Source organism: Bufo gargarizans, chromosome 2 (genome assembly GCF_014858855.1).
Source record: "Bufo gargarizans isolate SCDJY-AF-19 chromosome 2, ASM1485885v1, whole genome shotgun sequence".
In the NCBI taxonomy this organism is placed as follows: domain Eukaryota; kingdom Metazoa; phylum Chordata; class Amphibia; order Anura; family Bufonidae; genus Bufo; species Bufo gargarizans.
The window spans coordinates 307,126,175-307,144,166 of NC_058081.1; the positions used below are offsets into that span (position 1 = coordinate 307,126,175).

At 43.8% G+C, this 17,992-nt stretch overlaps 1 protein-coding gene across 1 annotated transcript in view; it reads right to left on the minus strand.

Annotated features, from left to right (window-relative positions):
* CCT2 (chaperonin containing TCP1 subunit 2) overlaps positions 1–17,992 on the minus strand; it is a 30,720-nt gene that overhangs the window by 2,073 nt on the left and 10,655 nt on the right. Inside the window, exons 5-15 of the mRNA XM_044277159.1 lie at positions 17,869–17,945; positions 16,924–17,036; positions 11,344–11,546; positions 10,512–10,612; positions 10,299–10,426; positions 8,399–8,502; positions 8,004–8,123; positions 6,951–7,079; positions 6,758–6,861; positions 3,407–3,506; positions 1,927–2,068 (exon numbers count right to left, since the gene is read on the minus strand). Coding sequence (XP_044133094.1) covers positions 1,927–2,068; positions 3,407–3,506; positions 6,758–6,861; positions 6,951–7,079; positions 8,004–8,123; positions 8,399–8,502; positions 10,299–10,426; positions 10,512–10,612; positions 11,344–11,546; positions 16,924–17,036; positions 17,869–17,945 — 1,321 coding nt within the window. The remainder of the gene's footprint in view (positions 1–1,926; positions 2,069–3,406; positions 3,507–6,757; positions 6,862–6,950; positions 7,080–8,003; positions 8,124–8,398; positions 8,503–10,298; positions 10,427–10,511; positions 10,613–11,343; positions 11,547–16,923; positions 17,037–17,868; positions 17,946–17,992) is intronic.

A 17,992-nucleotide genomic window follows, 5' to 3' on the forward strand; every position in this document is an offset into this window, starting at 1 on the left:
AGGCAGAGCGGACGGCGGCGTAACGTCACTCACTCCCGTGACACGCCTGCTCCGCCTCCTTCATTCATGAAGTGGGCGGAGCAGGCGCGTCACGTGATTGAGTGACGTTACGCCGCCGTCCGCTCTGCCTGGCTGTTACAGGAGCGGGAGCGTCATTGTCAAAAGGTAAAATAAAGATGCAAGCGCCGGGGCTGTTAGGGGGAAGGGGGGTCTGTGTATAGCACTGCTATGGGGAGGGGGGGAGGATCTGTGTATGGCACTGCTATGGGAAGGGGGGTCTGTGCACTGTTATGAGGAAAGGGATCTGTGCACTGTTATGCCCATAACAGTGCACATATCCCCCCTCTCCATAACTACGCCGTCCACAGATCCCCCATAATAGTGTCGTCCACAGATCCCCCATAAGTGTCGTCCACAGATCCCCCATAAGTGTCGTCCACAGATCCCCCATAAGTGTCGTCCACAGATCCCCCATAAGTGTCGTCCACAGATCCCCCATAAGTGTCGTCCACAGATCCCCCATAAGTGTCGTCCACAGATCCCCCATAAGTGTCGTCCACAGATCCCCCATAAGTGTCGTCCACAGATCCCCCATAAGTGTCGTCCACAGATCCCCCATAAGTGTCGTCCACAGATCCCCCATAAGTGTCGTCCACAGATCCCCCATAAGTGTCGTCCACAGATCCCCCATAAGTGTCGTCCACAGATCCCCCATAAGTGTCGTCCACAGATCCCCCATAAGTGTCGTCCACAGATCCCCCATAAGTGTCGTCCACAGATCCCCCATAAGTGTCGTCCACAGATCCCCCATAAGTGTCGTCCACAGATCCCCCATAAGTGTCGTCCACAGATCCCCCATAAGTGTCGTCCACAATTTGTTTTAATATGGCCTTTGAACATAATTTTTCAAGTAAGATCATATAAACCTCTGTTTTGTAATTTTGTCGTTTTTCCCGATTAATCGATTAATCGTAGAAATTAATCGGCAACTAATCGATTATTCAAATAATCGTTAGCTGCAGCCCTAACTGGTACCCTACGTGTTAAATATAGGAAAAAAAAAAACAAAACGATTTGAACACAGCCTTAGTCTGCATATTTCACAGAAAGGTACATACTGAAGATGACAGCACATTCGCCCCTCTACTAGCTATATCAATTCATACATGACTGTATATACGCCACAGATGCTAAATGAAATAATGTAAATTATACAAGTTTGGGAGTCTAGTTGGGGTTATCCCATGACTAATGTAAGAAATGAAAATCAGGCATCATATAGCACATGGTAATCTTTCCAACAAAGCTAGAACCAGCCCTGTACCTCACATGGATCCAGAGATCTCCCCATTTATTGTTCTGCTAGATTTATATCAAGCCGACAGCTCAAGGGGAGTGTCTTTTCTGCTGCAGCTAAGGGGGCGTGTCCATGCTCTCCCCATCACAACAAGGAGGCGTGCCCATGCTCTCCCCGTCACAACAAGGAGGCGTGCCCATGCTCTCCCCGTCACAACAAGGAGGCGTGCCCATGCTCTCCCCGTCACAACAAGGAGGCGTGCCCATGCTCTCCCCGTCACAACAAGGAGGCGTGCCCATGCTCTCCCCGTCACAACAAGGAGGCGTGCCCATGCTCTCCCCGTCACAACAAGGAGGCGTGCCCATGCTCTCCCCGTCACAGCTGAGGGGGGCAGTTGAAGGATAAAACTGAGCATGTGCAGCCTTCTCAGTGAGCAGGACAAAGAAATAAATAAAAAAATATAAAAAAAAATTAATTTTAAAAAAACACAGCAGGTGGAGCTATACAGATTCATTTTATTGAATAACTCAGTGGCTATGCTGAGTATTCAGATCCAGGTGCTGGTTTGAAAACTGTAGAATATAAGATCTTCAGACTATTACTTGAACTATATTTTGCACATACGTTACCTTGGTGCAGCTTTGATAATGTTGTCCACACGCAGGATGACTTCAGCAGCTTCAGCTGCACTCAGCAGGACTTGTCTCTTTACCTGGAAGCTCTCAGTGATACCCAGCTCTCCCATATCGCCTATAATGCCATTTCTCATATCTGATAAGCAAAAAGTGGATGGTTTTAAAATAATCAAAGAATACTTTGCACATTATGCAAAGGCCCTAACGTAATGTGGTGCTATGCCTGTTAAAAGGAGGGAAACATGACTAAACTACATCTGTTAGCTTTGGAAAAGATTAACCAGATAAAGAATGGAAATTTAACCAGTTACACTTAATAGGACACAATGTAAAAAACCCTAACAAGTCATCTTTTAACCCTTTCACTACCTGGAGGTTTTTCTTCCATATTGTTATTATATTTCCGTTCACATAGCTGTATGAGGGCTTATTTTATGCGGGACAAGTTGTACTTTCTAATGCCACCATTAACTATGGCATAAAATGTAGTTAAAAAAAAATAAAATGTGGTGGAATTGGGGGGAAAAAAAAAAAACACTGACCCATGCCCTTAATTCTCTGGGTTAGAACAATTACAACAATACCACATATGTATAGGAGTTTTATTTCTAAATGTATTTTCTGACCCCCATAACATTTTTCATGTCTACTGAGCTGTTTAGGGGCTCTTTTTGAGGGACAATCCATAGTCTTTATGGATACCATTTTGGAGTGCGCCTGACTTTTTGATCACATTTGCAAATTTTTACCCTTTTTTCCGTTGCATCGTTCGACGTATTTGCATTTTTAAAAAATATTTTAATAGTATGGGCGTTTTCGGTAGCGGTGATACCCATGATGTTTAAATTTTGTTTAGCTATTTATTTTTTTATTATACGGAATGGAGGGTGATTTAAACTTTTAGATTTTTTTTTATATATTTTTAATTGTGTGTGATGATTTTGAAGCTCATATATGAGCCTATAAATTATGTTTTTTTTTATATTTTTCCTTATATACTATCAGGGATTTTTAAAATGGGGTTTGGATTGGAAATTGCTCATTTCTTATACTGGCCTGCCATCTGGTGTCCAAAATAAGAATTGCAGCATGAACACCATCAGCCTTGTCAGCGAGGCTCAGTGTTCAGCACCACTACTGATGCCTCCATTGGTAGGGTTTTTGCGCATTTAGATGCAGTGATCTCACTTAATCACAGCATATAAATCCTTTAATTACCGCGATCTGCATTCTTGCCGTTCACAGTAATTAGCTACAGGTCTCTGCTGTTTGAAACAGCAGAGACTTGCCAGCCATGATGCCTGCAGCACGTGCGAGCAGGCACCATGTTCGCACATCGCCCCAGCGCCGTAGCGAAAGGGTTAATATATTCCTTTCCTCTGATTCTATGCAAATCTTCTCTCTTATAATCTTATATAAGACAGTTAAAGCTACACATCCATATTAAAGCATGTTTCTATAGGTTAGTACGTACCAAGCCCATAGGTAGACTTTCCCTCAATGTGAGCTGCTCTCAGTTGGGCCACCAGGTCAGCACTGTCATAGCCAGCATTGTCTGCTATAATAGTTGGAAGCTAAAAAACACAAAAAAATAAAATAAAATAAAAAATCCAATAAGACAGCAATACAGTTAAAACCAATCTGATGGGATGTATAAACATATGAGTTAGGACACACCTTTACATCCCATGTTTTTTTTTTTTTTTTTTCTACATTGTATATTCCTATTGAAGATATGAAAACAATGAAGGAACACATGGATAAAGTAGTAAACTAAAAAGTGTTAACTGCTTGCTTACCACCACATGATGGCGCTGCAGATCGCTGTAATTGTGCTGTCAGTAGACAGCTGTCGTCACAGTGAAGATCCCAGAAGGGGTCTATGGGCATGTGCTCTTCACAGTGAAGAAAAGCAGGCAGGGTGGGCTCAAGGAAGATCCATGATGTGAGAGCTGGTTATGACATTAAAGGGGTATTCTGGCTATAACAAGTTATCCCCTGTCCACAGGGCTATTACTAGTCAGGGCCCCATTCTCATGATAGGTGGGGGTCCCAGCAACCTTTGCCACTCCAGCTGTTGTGAAACTACAACTCCCAGCATGCAAACATACGCGACTGAATAGAGCATTCTGGGAGTTGTAGTTTCTCAACAGCTGGAGTGACAGCGGTTGCTGATCCCTGCCTTATGGATTCAACATAAAGGTCATTTACAACATCTGTACTGGCAGTACGGTGCCATAGAACCAGCAATAGAAAAATAGGCCCCCAAATTCAAAATGCACTGTAGTCCTTTGAAGTCTTGGGGTGGGCCCAGCCAGTAGATAAAATACATAACTAGCATCCATTTTCACAGTACAAAACATACGGTAAATCCTTTGTAACAGAAAAAAAAAAAAATGCTAAAAAAGGAAAAATATTTTTCACAATTTTCAGTTTTTCCTTCAATATTTCTTTAAAAAAATATTTATTATATCTGTCTGGCACAAAAGAAAGGTCTAAGATGTCCCGTCAACAATATCAAATACATGTAGGCTGGCTCAAACTAATCAGTTATTTGCAGTTAAATAGAACCATTGTGAAAAGTGAAAAATGGGCCTGGTACAGAAGGGAGTAAACCTAATGAAGTGGTTAAACAAACCAAAATAGGTTTTATATTTTAGATTCTGTTAATTTGATGACAGCTTGGCACACTCTTGGCATGCTCTCAATCCGTTTCATGAGGTTGTCCCTTGGAATGGTTTTCAATTAACAGGTATGTCTTATCAAATGGGGGAGATTTATCAAAACTAGGGAGGGTAAAGTAGAACTAGCTTAGTTGCCCATAGCTACCAATCAGATTCCACCTCAGATTTTTTTCTGAGCTCCCTTGGAAAATGAAAGGTGGAATCTGATTGGTTGCTAAGGGCAACTAAGCCAGTTTTCCTTTACACAATTTTTTATGAATCTCCCCCAAAGACTCGATTTGTGGAATTTCTTGCCTTCATAATGCGTTTGATATCATCAGTTGTGTTGTGCAGAGGTAGGTTTGGTACACAGTTCCATACAATGTTTACCCCCTATTCTACTACTGTTGATACAGTAGTCATTCTACTAATGAATGTCAGTCAATCTGGAAAATTTCCAGAACTTTGAAGGTATCCTCAAGTGCAGTCATGAAAACCATCAAACGCTAGGATGAAACTGGCTCTGGTGAGGACCAACCCAGCAAAGGAAGACAGCTGCAGAGTACTGGTTCATTAGAGCTAGCAGCCTCAGCAACTCAAATTAGACCCCACATAAATGCTCTACAGAGATAAAGTACCAACAAAAGGTATAAACATCTACTGTTCAGAGGACACTTTTTTTTGTCTGAATTGCTAAAAAGCGGCCACTACTGAGAAACTAGTAGAAGTGCTTGGGCCAACGAACACAAGGAATAGGCATTAGACCAGTGGAAGTCTGTACTTTGGTCTTTTGAGTCTGAATATTAGCTCCAACCACCATGTCTTTGCGAGACGCATAAAAGGTGAGTGGATGGCGAGTTTCTACGTTGGGATTCCCACTGTGAAGCATGGAGAAGGAGATGCGAAGGTGTGCGAATGCCTTGCAGGTTATAGTGTTGGGGATTTATTCAAAATTCAAGGCACACCTATCCAGCATCGCTACCACAGCATTCTGCAGGGACATGCCATCCCATTTGGTTTCTGCTTAGTGGGACTAGCATTTGTTTTTCAACAGGACAAGGACCCCAAAACAGACCTCCAGGCTATGTAAGGGCTATTTGACCAAGGAGGAGAGTGATGGAGAGCTGCATCAGTTGACATGACCTCCACAATCACCCGATGGCTTCGGATAAGTTACACTAGAAGCAGCCAAGTGCTCAGCACCGCTGAAAACTCCTTCAAGGCTTCGGAAACCCAATCCAAATGGCTACCTCATGAAGCCGATAAAGAGAATGCCCAGAGTGTGCAAAACTTTATTCCATATGTGTTCCTTCATCATTTTCTAGTATTCAATATGAATCCGCAATGTAGAAAATATAAAAAAAATAAAAATAAAAATAAAAAAAAATGGAATGAAAAGTTATGTCCAAACTTTTGGCTGGTAATGTACGTGCACTTTTTGCGGTTTCTTTTTGCAGAGAAAAAAAACAACTGCTGAAGTGCAGCAGGATTTCATAAAATCCTACTTGCTACAATGATCAGTCATGTCGTTTTTAAAAGGAACAATAGATCAAGAAATAAATGAATGATATGATCAAAGTAACACAGGACAATCCAAGGGGTGTCCTAAGCGAATGCCCAAGGGTGCAGGGCTTGACAATCTTTGTCATGCAGAAAACAGGGCAGAAAGGCTCATACTGCATCCAGTTGTCTTACAGCCAGACATGGAAAAGTGAAATACAGGAGGGGGAAATAGCCAATTGCCTTGGACACAGATTTATTTTAGATTACTCAGTTGCAATAAAATGAAAAAAGGATAAAAATGGATAGGAAAAACTTAAGGGACGAATTGCTGGGGTTGTTTAAGATATTTCTTGTGAATGTTGTATGTTTTGTGCTCCTTTAATAGCATGTCCAACAGGTCACGTAATAGGGAAAGTCACCTTTTTCCCCACCGACTTAAGTAAGAACATTAAAGCCTTACGTATAAAAAACGAACAAAAAAAAACCAAAACCACCTCAATTGACCATCGCATCTCCAGTCAACTGGTCAATTGGACACTATATAGTATATTCAAAGAACGTTTACACTATGAACCCACAGATTAAGAAGCAGAATGCCTTTAAGTACACTGGCAGCAAGAACAATCCCAACTCCCACTTACTACAGTTATTCTTCTTACCATTTGTAGTGCTCTGCCAAAAGATTCCATTGCCACAGATTCCTTCCCTGGTGTTCTGTTAGCGAGATCCGTTACAGCATTGGCCATCAACATCTCTGAGCAGCCTAAAGTAAGGTTTAAAGCAGTTAGCATAATAAAAAAAAAATGTAATGAGAATGGGGGAAAAAAAGAGCAAATAAAAACATTCATGTACCTCCTCCATAAACCGTTCTGCTATCTTTCACAGTCTGAGCTAGTACACAGAGTGCATCATGAAGTGACCTCTCAGCTTCATCCAAAATCTGCTGTGTTGCACCACGAAGAACAATTGTGCAAGCTTCTCCTGGAAAGATAAAGAAAATAAACCCATTTCATTAATAAGACCCAAATGTAATACAGACACAAGGTATGAAAAGAATCATCATAGGGGTATTCCACAATTTGTTTTAATTAGCCCCGTTAGTGTATGTGATATTTAACGAAAGAATCATACGCACCGGCTACGACACTCCATTCTGGTACCATGGCCTCATTCACAAACTTTCTGTCCCTGGCTTGTTTACTTCCAGACGGGGTCACGTTCAGCCACAGCCAGTGACGTATAGTACAGTGGTGGTCTCAGTAGTGACGTATAGTAGTGTCATGTCTCTACTGAGGCCAGTCACTGGCTGCAGCAGCACATGTGACCCTGTCTGGTAGTAAACTGGGGATCGGGAGATCACTAAACGGAGCCAGGGCACAGAACAAAGTGGCAGGGAGCAGAGGAGCATGCTTCTTTTATTAGGTACCACACAGTAAGGAAGCTAATTAAAAAAGGTCCATAATCCAAAAAAGTGTACTCCATACACTTAATACACAAATGTCGCAAGATTTTAACAGGTGGGGGGGGGGGGGAACAAATCTGTTTCTCATCGGTATATTGAGTGTGTTGTAATATGCTTTATAGTAGTGTACACCAGAAAGGACCCAGAAAGTTGCAAGCTATAGTCTAAACCAAGGATCAGCAACCTCCGGCACTCCAGCTGCTGTGAAACCACAACTCCCAGCATGCAAACATGCTAGTCTGTTCTCACAGCTCCCACAGAAGTGAACGGAGCATTCTGGAAGTTGTAGTTTTAGAACATCTGGAGTGCTGGAGGTTGCTGATCCCTGGTCCAGTAGAAAATTCAGTAATCCAGTCACAGTAGGGTTACCATTTGTTGCTTACAAAAAATAAAAATAAAAATAAAGCTTAAAACACAGAGAGGGGGAACTTGATATTACTCACCCATGGCAACACCTGAGAAGTGAATTAACTTATCTTCCCCGATCATTACTTCTTCAATAACTTTACAGCTTCCAAGTTTTACCAGCTCGGGATGGTCAAAAGTAGATGCTATCTCTCCACCTGAAGGCAAAAGAGGAGCTTTCATTTTAACAAAGCCTGCATCAACTTAAGGCCAGAAACACACAAGCGAGTTAAAAGCAAAGAACTCGCACGTTCTGACCTCTGCTCCTCTGACAAGATCACACATCTAAAAAGAAGCAAAAAAAAAAAAAAAAAAAAAAAAAGCTACCAAATGAATAATTCTTTATGTTGTGTAACATGTGTGGCAGTAATCTTGGATTTCAAGTATACCTTACGTCTGTTACATCGGGGGGAAAAAACTAGAAGAAACATACCTGTAACAAGGGCCAAACGCTCAACTCCAGAAAAGTCTGCATGTTCTATTGCCATCACTCCGGCAGAGGCAAAGAGCTGCTCTGGGTAGTTATAAATCAGTTGTCTGAGAAAGGAAATAATGCAAAAACTAATAGAATCACATGCTTACCAATGAATCAATCAATTTTCAATATTAGATTTTAGTAGGTAGCTAAACACTGCTACTTCCACCTCCCTGAAAGAAAAGGCTGGTCTCCAGCAGAGGTCATTTAGAAAGGGGGTTTATCCACAAGCAGAACTTTCTGCTGCTTACATCTCTCCTAATATTAGGCTATGCTAAGATTATATTAGGAACACTGCTTAGAGGGATGATGATGACCTGTCCTATGGATAGGCAATTCATGTTAGACCTTTGTACTTGAGTTTGTTAACCCTCCAGAATTTATTTATGTTTCTGCATGAATTTGACCTTAAACTACATCACATTTTCACAGAAGTCCTAACCAAATAAAAAATTAAAAAATTAAAAAAGGACTCAAAAATATTAGACATGATAATTTTTCTCAATGAATAAATTATCCAATATCACATATGTATGAGCTGCAAAAGTATGTGATTTACTTTTAGCATCTGGTGTGACACCGGATTGGTCCTGCACATTGGTTTGGAAGAATTTTAGCCCATTCCTCCGTACAAACCAGCTTCAACTCCGTTCCGTTGGTGGGTTTCCTCCCATGAATTGCTCGCTTCAGATCCTTCCACAACATTTCTATTGTAGTAAGGGCAGGACTTTGACTTGGCTATTCCAAAACTTTAACTCTTATTTTCTAACCATTCTTAAGCAGACTAATTTTGTGTTTAGGAACGTTGTCTTGCTGCATGACCCACATGTTCTTGAGATTCAGCTCATGGGCAGATATCCTGACATTTTCCTTTACAAAAAAGTTCTATTATGGTCTCAACAGTCCACTTCTGGCTTGTCCAGCTGATCTTTAGCAACGACTTTATTCTTGCAAACCTGCCATGCACACTATTGTTGTTCGGTGTCCTCCAGATGATGGACTCATGAACATTGGCTAATGTGAGAAAGGCCTTTAGTTGCTTAGGGGTAACCTTGGATTCCTTTGTGAATTCGCAGACTATTACACACCTTGCTCTTGGCGTGATCTCTGTTGATCGACCACTCCTGGGAGGGTAATGGTGGTTTTGAATTTCCCTCATTTGTACACAATCTGACTCTGGATTGGTGAAATCAAGAGATGGTTTTGTAACTTTTTTGAGCCTGATGAGCATCAACAGCTCTTCTTCAGAGGTCCTTAGAAATCTCACATGTTTGTCGAAGTGTATTATGGCACAAACAAAGGTTGTGAAGATCAGACTTTGATAGATGGCTGTTCTTTACATAAAAAAAGGTCGCCAACTCACAACTTATTGTTATACCATTGATTGAAAATACCTGACTGTAATAGCACTGTCAAATTATCTGCTAATCTTAAAGGTTCACATACTTTTGTCTCTCACAGACATGGAATTGGATCATTTTCTTAAAATAAATATGGGACTAGGTCTAATATTCTTTACTCATTTATATAATTTGGTTATCTTAATCTACTTTTAGGATTAGTTTTACATCAAACTTCTGAACGGTTCACAAATATTAAAGCACCACTGTAATCCAGATACACTGATATCTATAGAATAGAAGTTGGGGACCACCAGATTAGTACACTGACTAATGAACAATCTCTCCTGCCTCCTAAGAGAAGCTGAGTGCAGCTGGTAGGACAACTTAAATAATTCCTTAATATGTACTATTAGATAACTCCGAAAGGTAATGCCATCACAGAAAAAGATTTGCATCTTCTGCACTCCTTCAGTTAATATTTGAGTCACACACCCACACCATGCATACGTCCCTACCTGTTAATAAAACAGTTGATCCCATGTTTTAGAATGCGCTCCACTTTCTCCTTCATCTTCTCCTTTTCTGCTGACTCAATTTCGGCCACTTTTGCAGTAGAGTCTACACGTACCCTTGAGCCAAAAACCTGCATAGTATGGAATTTGTTAATATCAAGGTCTGCAATCCAAGTAAGGGGGAAATTGGTGTTAATAAAGAAAATAAATGCTAACCTTAATCTTGTCAGTGTCCATTCCTGTATTTGCAATAAGTATTTTTGCATTTTCAATACGCTTTGGTTGATTTACCCCAATTTTCTTGTCCAACAGGAAACCTAAAAAACAACAACTGATATTATACACACATTCAGCTTTTTTAACACTGGGGACAGAAAAAGGGAGAATATTTTTTGGGACAGCGCTGTGGAATAGGTTTGTACTATTTAAGTGTTGGGTAATAAAGTGAACACTAGTAAGCACGTTGCATCTAGACTGAAGAAATCAGTGCTGCTAGCATAGTAATCAAAAGTGGTCAACGTCCAATCAGAAAACAAGAGCTCACAGGGCAGGGGCAGACAGTAGAATTGAGGAGGTCATCTGCAGCCGCTGGACATGTACATTAGTACCCGATTCTCCCAGCGTTAATTACCACAGAGCATCAGATCATTACATACTTAGCCAGGAAAAAGACCAATGCAATGATAAAGACTCCCATATTCTACATTTGCAGTCAAACTTATACTCTGTGCACTATGTTTAAGCCATACAACGGAACAAGGTCTTATATTAAATGTATCCATAGGCCAGCAGGCGTCAACACACCATTTTAAATCTTATCACTGGTATAGGGAAGCGCAGCAGACTGCTTTCCAATACAGAAGACCACAAGAAAAATGGCAAAAGGTATACTGTAAAAAAAAAAAAAAAAATTCAACTTGAGGCCTTGTGGGTGACAGCTGCCACTGTATTGCATATGTAACGGGCAAACACGGGATGTATAAGTCGTGAGCATGTACCTCCAATGGAACCCATTAATGCAGGGTATACAGAGCCTTAGATAAAATACCTTCATCCAAATAAGACTCAGTTAAACTTCCTCCTAACTTCTTAATGACATGGATGGCTTCCAGATTTCCAGAACCCTTCAGCCTAAGCACAGCTTCAACAGCAAGTTTTGCAAAATGATCTTTATGATGAGTCAGGAGCTTAGAAGACAATGTTGTTCTGGAAATATTCAACAGATCAGCCTCGAACTGCTCTTTATCATTTCTGTGGAGTAATTATTAGAAAACAACATAAAAAAAAAGTAACATTTATTTGTTACATTATGTGCACCTTAAGTTTCCATTCACACGTCCGTAGAATGGGTCCGGATCCGTTCCGCAACGTTGTGAAACAAATCCAGACTCATTCATTCTCTACGGGGCAGGAATGGATGCGGACATCACACAGTGTGCTGTCTGCATCCGCATTTCCGGAGCACGGCTCCGATCTTGCGCAATTGCGGACAATAGGCAGTTCTATGGGGGTGCCGGCCGGGTGTATTCCGGATTCGCAATACACTACGAACGTGTGAATGGACCCTTAATAGCAGGCATTCCAAAAAATGTTATTGCTCTAAAGCAATTAAATTAACAGTTTTCTTAAAGGGTTTTCCCAGCTCTATCTTTCATGGAAGAGATGGGTATAACCCACAGTAAGAGCAGTCTTAGGGTGGCAGAGTTACTGAAAACAAGCTTTTTCTGCAACTCCAACAGCAGTAAAATTAGAGATACACAAACATCATAACACAGCAAGCTTTACTGTTTCCGTAAGTCCTGAGCGAGAAAACAGCATAGCTTGCTGTGCTACGCCGCTCCAATTCACTGCTATGGGACATTCGGAAAATGCGCAGCGTACGATGCTCAGCCATTTCCACAACTCCCCTCCCCGGGACAGCTCTTATTGTGGGTTATTAAAGGGGTTGTCCCACTTCATAAAATAGGTTTTATCTAATCTATTTACCCCCACACAACATATCTTCCTATCCATGTTATTATCCAAAAGCTACCTTTCATTCAAAAAATCATGTAAAGCGATTCCTTTGTTGTTTTCTGTATCCCATGGATACGGCCTCTTTCGTCCGGCCGCATCGCTGTGCCGCGCCTGCGCACAACAGCTGAACCAGTACTCGGGCCGCCTCTCCATTCTTACAAGTACACGCACGCCCGCGCATGCGCAAATACAGCAGGCGGGTGCCGGAATCAAATAGCCGGCACCCGACCTCTATGACAGGGAGCGGGACCTTAGGGGTTAACTGCCGCTGATCGCAGCCCCCTATCATAGAGGTCGGGTGCCGGCTATTTCACTCCGGCACCCACCTCCTGCATTTGTATTAACATTGGTGGCGCAGTGCGCCCCCCCCCCAGTATAATATACATTCAGTGCGCCCCCCCCCCAGTATAATATACATTCAGTGCGCCCCCCCCCCCCCAGTATAATATACATTCAGTGCGGCCACCCCCCCCCCCCCAGTATAATATACATTCAGTGCGGCCACCCCCCCCCCCCCCCCCCCCCAGTATAATATACATTTAGTGCGGCCACCCCCCCCCCCCCCCCCCCAGTATAATATACATTTAGTGCGGCCACCCCGCCCCCCCAGTATAATATACATTCAGTGCGGCCACCCCCCCCCCCCCCAGTATAATATACATTCAGTGCGGCCACCCCCCCCCCCAGTATAATATACATTCAGTGCGGCCACCCCCCCCCCCCCCCCCAGTATAATATACATTCAGTGCGGCCACCCCCCCCCCCCCCAGTATAATATACATTCAGTGCGGCCACCCCCCCCCCCAGTATAATATACATTCAGTGCGGCCACCCCCCCCCCCCCCAGTATAATATACATTCAGTGCGGCCACCCCCCCCCCCCCAGTATAATATACATTCAGTGCGGCCACCCCCCCCCCCCCCAGTATAATATACATTCAGTGCGGCCACCCCCCCCCCCAGTATAATATACATTCAGTGCGGCCACCCCCCCCCCCCCCAGTATAATATACATTCAGTGCGGCCACCCCCCCCCCCCCCCCAGTATAATATACATTCAGTGCGGCCACCCCCCCCCCCCCCCCAGTATAATATACATTGGTGGCGCAGTGGGAAGTGCCAATGAGGGTTAAAAAAATAAATAAAAAATTAACTCACCTCCACCAATTGATCGCACAGCTGCCGGTCTCCTGTTCTATCTTCAGGACCTGTGGTGACGTCACTGAGCTAATCACATGGTCCATTACCATGGTGATGGATCATATGATGTACCATGTGATGACCACAGTGATGTCACCAAAGGTCCTTTCACAGGTCCTAAAGATAGAACAGGAGACCGGCAGCTGCGCAATCAATTGGAGGAGGTGAGTTAATTTTTTATTTATTTTTTTAACCCTCATTGGCACTTCCCACTGCGCCACCAATGTTTATTATACTGGGGGGGGGGGGGGGTGGCCGCACTGAATGTATATTATACTGGGGGGGGTGGCCGCACTGAATGTATATTATACTGGGGGGGGGGGGTGGCCGCACTGAATGTATATTATACTGGGGGGGGGGTGGCCGCACTGAATGTATATTATACTGGGGGGGGGGGGGGGTGGCCGCACTGATTGTATATTATACTGGGGGGGGGCCGCACTGAATGTATATTATACTGGGGGGGGGGCGCACTAAATGTATATTATACTGGGGGGGCCGCACTCAATGTTTATTATACTGGGGGGGGCGGGACCTCACATACGGCTCCATATGGATGACTCATACACATGAACGAGCACGCAGGGTGAGTCATGAGGAGGCGTGGCCTTCACTCAACTGCCTGAGAACCAGGAAGTTATCAGGACATCTACTGCTGATAAGATTAAAAAAGCAAAGTGGGACAACCCCTTTAACATCTCAGCCATAAGGAGCCAAGATGGGCCAACCCCTACTATCACTTAGGCCTCTACTACTGTCTGCTAGCAAAAGGGAGCAGGTAACATGCCTGCAGGGTCAGATTACGGAGCTGAAATTATGCAGGTACTTAAAGGGGTTTTCCAACCCCCATAATGCCCAGGCTCCTCACACTGGTTATACTTAACCCTTGCTCCTTCTAATGCCTGCATTACCGCCGCTGCATCTCCCCATCGCACGGATCAAAACATCCGGCAATGGGGAGAAACGAGACAGCCAATAGCAGGCCGCGACCAGAGCGAGACTCCCTAGCATCGCAAGTGACAAAGATGCATCGGCGGCCGTGCAGGCATTAGAAGCAACGCGGGTGCCGGGGAGCGGCGTAAGTATAACCAGTATGAGGGGACCGGGCATTATAGGGGTTGGATAACCCCTTTCAGCATTCACTGGAACTGCGTACACAAGATGGCAGAATATTTTTGACAAACCCCATTAGCAAAGTTGCTCCATTCTTTATTTTAAGTGCATTGGAGCAATACAAATGTAGAATATGTAAAGTGAAGACAAGCTCACATAGGCCTCTTTCACACTTGCGTTGTCCGGATCCGGCGTGTACTCCACTTGCCGGAATTACACGCCGGATCCGGAAAAACGCAAGTGTACTGAAAGCATTTGAAGACGGATCCGTCTTCAAAATTCTTTCAGTGTTACTATGGCACCCAGGACGCTATTAAAGTCCTGGTTGCCATAGTAGGAGCGGGGAGCAGTATACTTACAGTCCGCGCGGCTCCCGGGGCGCTCCAGAATGACGTCAGAGCGCCCCATGCGCATGGATGACGTGCCATGTAATCACGTGATCCATGCGCTTGGGGCGCCCTGACGTCACTCTGAAGCGCCCCGGGAGCCGCACGGACGGTAAGTATACTGCTCCCCCGCTCCCCACTACACTTTACCATGGCTGCCAGGACTTTAGCGTCCCGGCAGCCATGGTAACCATTCAGAAAAAGCTAAACGTCGGATCCGGCAATGCGCCGAAACGACGTTTAGCTTAAGGCCGGATCCGGATCAATGCCTTTCAATGGGCATTCATTCGGGATCTGGCCTTGCGGCAAGTCTTCAGGATTTTTGGCCGGAGCAAAATGCGCAGCATGCTGCGGTATTTTCTCCGGCCAAAAAACGTTCCGGAACTGAAGACATCCTGAATGGATTTCACTCCATTCAGAATGCATTAGGATAAAACTGATCAGGATTCTTCCGGCATAGAGCCCCGACGACGGAACTCTATGCCGGAAGACAAGAACACAGGTGTGAAAGAGCCTAATAGAGGAAACTGCATTAACAGCAGTATACCTGTCACCATAATCAGTCACTTCACTAATTGATGTAATCTCAGTAAAGCCGGACATAGATGTAAAAAGTAACAATACAGATAGCTTTACAGAGCATCTCTCACCGTGTACCCGAGTAATAAACCAAATAGGCCGGCAGCTTCATCACAGTCTGCTAATTCAAATGTCATCCCCCTGCAGTTCAGCGACTCTGTTGCTGAGAAATTAAGCCTCTTGTATAATGCAAATGAGCCGCTTTGTGCACCAACAGCTCCTTTCTGTATCATGGTTAGCTCAACCCCCCCCCCCCCCCCCCCCAGCTCTGAGGGCCAGGGCCAGGCAGAGGCGACGTAACCTTGGCTGACTGAGTAGAAGCCTGTGCACACTACTGACTACAGTCCTGGCAAGCATCGGTTACGTTCTGCACATGCAGATTCCTGGAGCACCAACCTACAGGTGCAGGGCCGAGAGAGATGACATTGCCACCGCCTGGCTCTGTCACTCAGAGCTGGAGGCAGCGCTAACCGCGATAGGGAAGAGAGCTGTTGGTGCCGGAAGGTGCAATAGAGACGCCCTCATTGCTCCAAATGGCTCATTTGCATAATACAAATGGCCTAATTTCTCAGCAAAGGAGAGACTGATCCGCAGGGGTACAGTAACATTTGAATCCGGAGGCGTGATGAAGCCAACAATTTGATTTATTAATCAGGTACATGGTGACAGATGCTTATCCATTCAGAATGCATTGAGGCTGTACTGATCTGTTTTGGGCTGCTTGTGAGACCCCTGAAACAGATCTCACAAACGGACCCAGAAACGCCAGTGTGAAAGTAGCCTTAGTTCGGCTCATCGGAGCCCATTCATTCTAATACTGTACGGAGATAAATCTCCGTATTATAACTAGGGATGAGCGAGTTTCATATTTTGAAGTTTGTGTGCGGGTTCATGTTGTGGTATTTACTGAATTGCATTATGGATTCCGTTACCACGGACCATAACGCAATTCTATGACGGAATGCCTTTAGAGGCAGTTATTCATTCCGTCAGAATAAAAGTATATGGGCTGCAAAACGGATCCGTCCGGTTTACGTTATGCAGGAGAGGACTCAAGCATTCCGGTTATGGAATTGCGTAACAGTCTGTGGCAACGGAATCCATAATGCAATTCTGTAAATACCACAACATGAACCTGAACACAAACTTCAAAATATGAAATTTGCTCATCCCTAATTATAACGAATTTTTAAGCGGCTTCGGATGTAGCATCCAAAGCTCGCTTTGCTCATCTCCAATTCAGTGCGGGAAAAATCTAAAAACCGCAATACTTGCATGTGCAAGTTTAAGATACACACGGTATAATGTGTATAGATGTGAAAAGAATAACTCACCCATGATCCAATGCTGCCTTAAGAAGTGCTTCCCTGGCAACCTGGGTAGCTTGTCTCCACCCAGAAATAATAGTCTGTGGATGAATCTTCTTGGCAATCAAAAGTTCAGCTTCCTGAAACAGGCAGGAAAATATAAAAATGAATTACTATTGCATTCACATAGTGCAAGAGGTACATTTTTTAACCCTTCAACTTCTGACAGTTGCCAAAAGAGCAACTTAAATGGGTCTCGCCAATGCTCCGTTCAAGCAGTTTCTTGTTCCCACAGGACCACTGCGGCCACTCAGAGGCTTCAGCAGTCATAGTGGCTTGAACACTAGGTCACAACAATTATGTACCACTCAAGCCAGTAATAGGTGTGCAACAGGGAAAGCAGTTAAACTATACCTGGTATGCCAGAAGTAGAAGTTTAAACAATATGCTCCCTTGTTAAAAACATCCATCTCTGACCTATGGATCAAGTAGAAGCTGCACCCCAGGTATGGTTTACAAGGGTTGTACAGTGGCCTAATATTGATGACCTGTCCTCAGATTAAATCATCAGAATCCGATGATCAGCTGTTTGAAGGTGTATAGTGGTTTGTGCGAGTGCTGCTTCCGCTTCAAAATTACCTGTACCCATGTCTCCTTTCTAGAGGTGGCACAGTGTAATTACAATGGCTCCCTTATATTCAACTGCAGCGCCGACACAAAGGAGACAACACGCAGGTAATTTTGAAGAGGAAGCAGTGTTCGCACAAGTGTCGCTACTTCTTCAAACAGTTAATCTGCGAGGGTGAGTCAGACCACCAGCAAGCTGATATTGAGGACCTATCCTGGGGACAGGTCAGCAATATTATGCTACTGAACAACCCCTGTCACCCGTTTACTTCTGTAAGCAGTTTTTATTTGTCAAGACTTTTCAAAAATTCCCTTTAAAAACAAAAACTAATGTACAGATCTTACTCTGAGCAACTCAGCAGCCAGCACCGTCACTGATGTTGTACCGTCACCTACTTCATCATCCTGGACTTTGGACATATCTAAAAAGGAAGAAAAACAGAAAAAAAAAAACTTCTGTAAATAATTC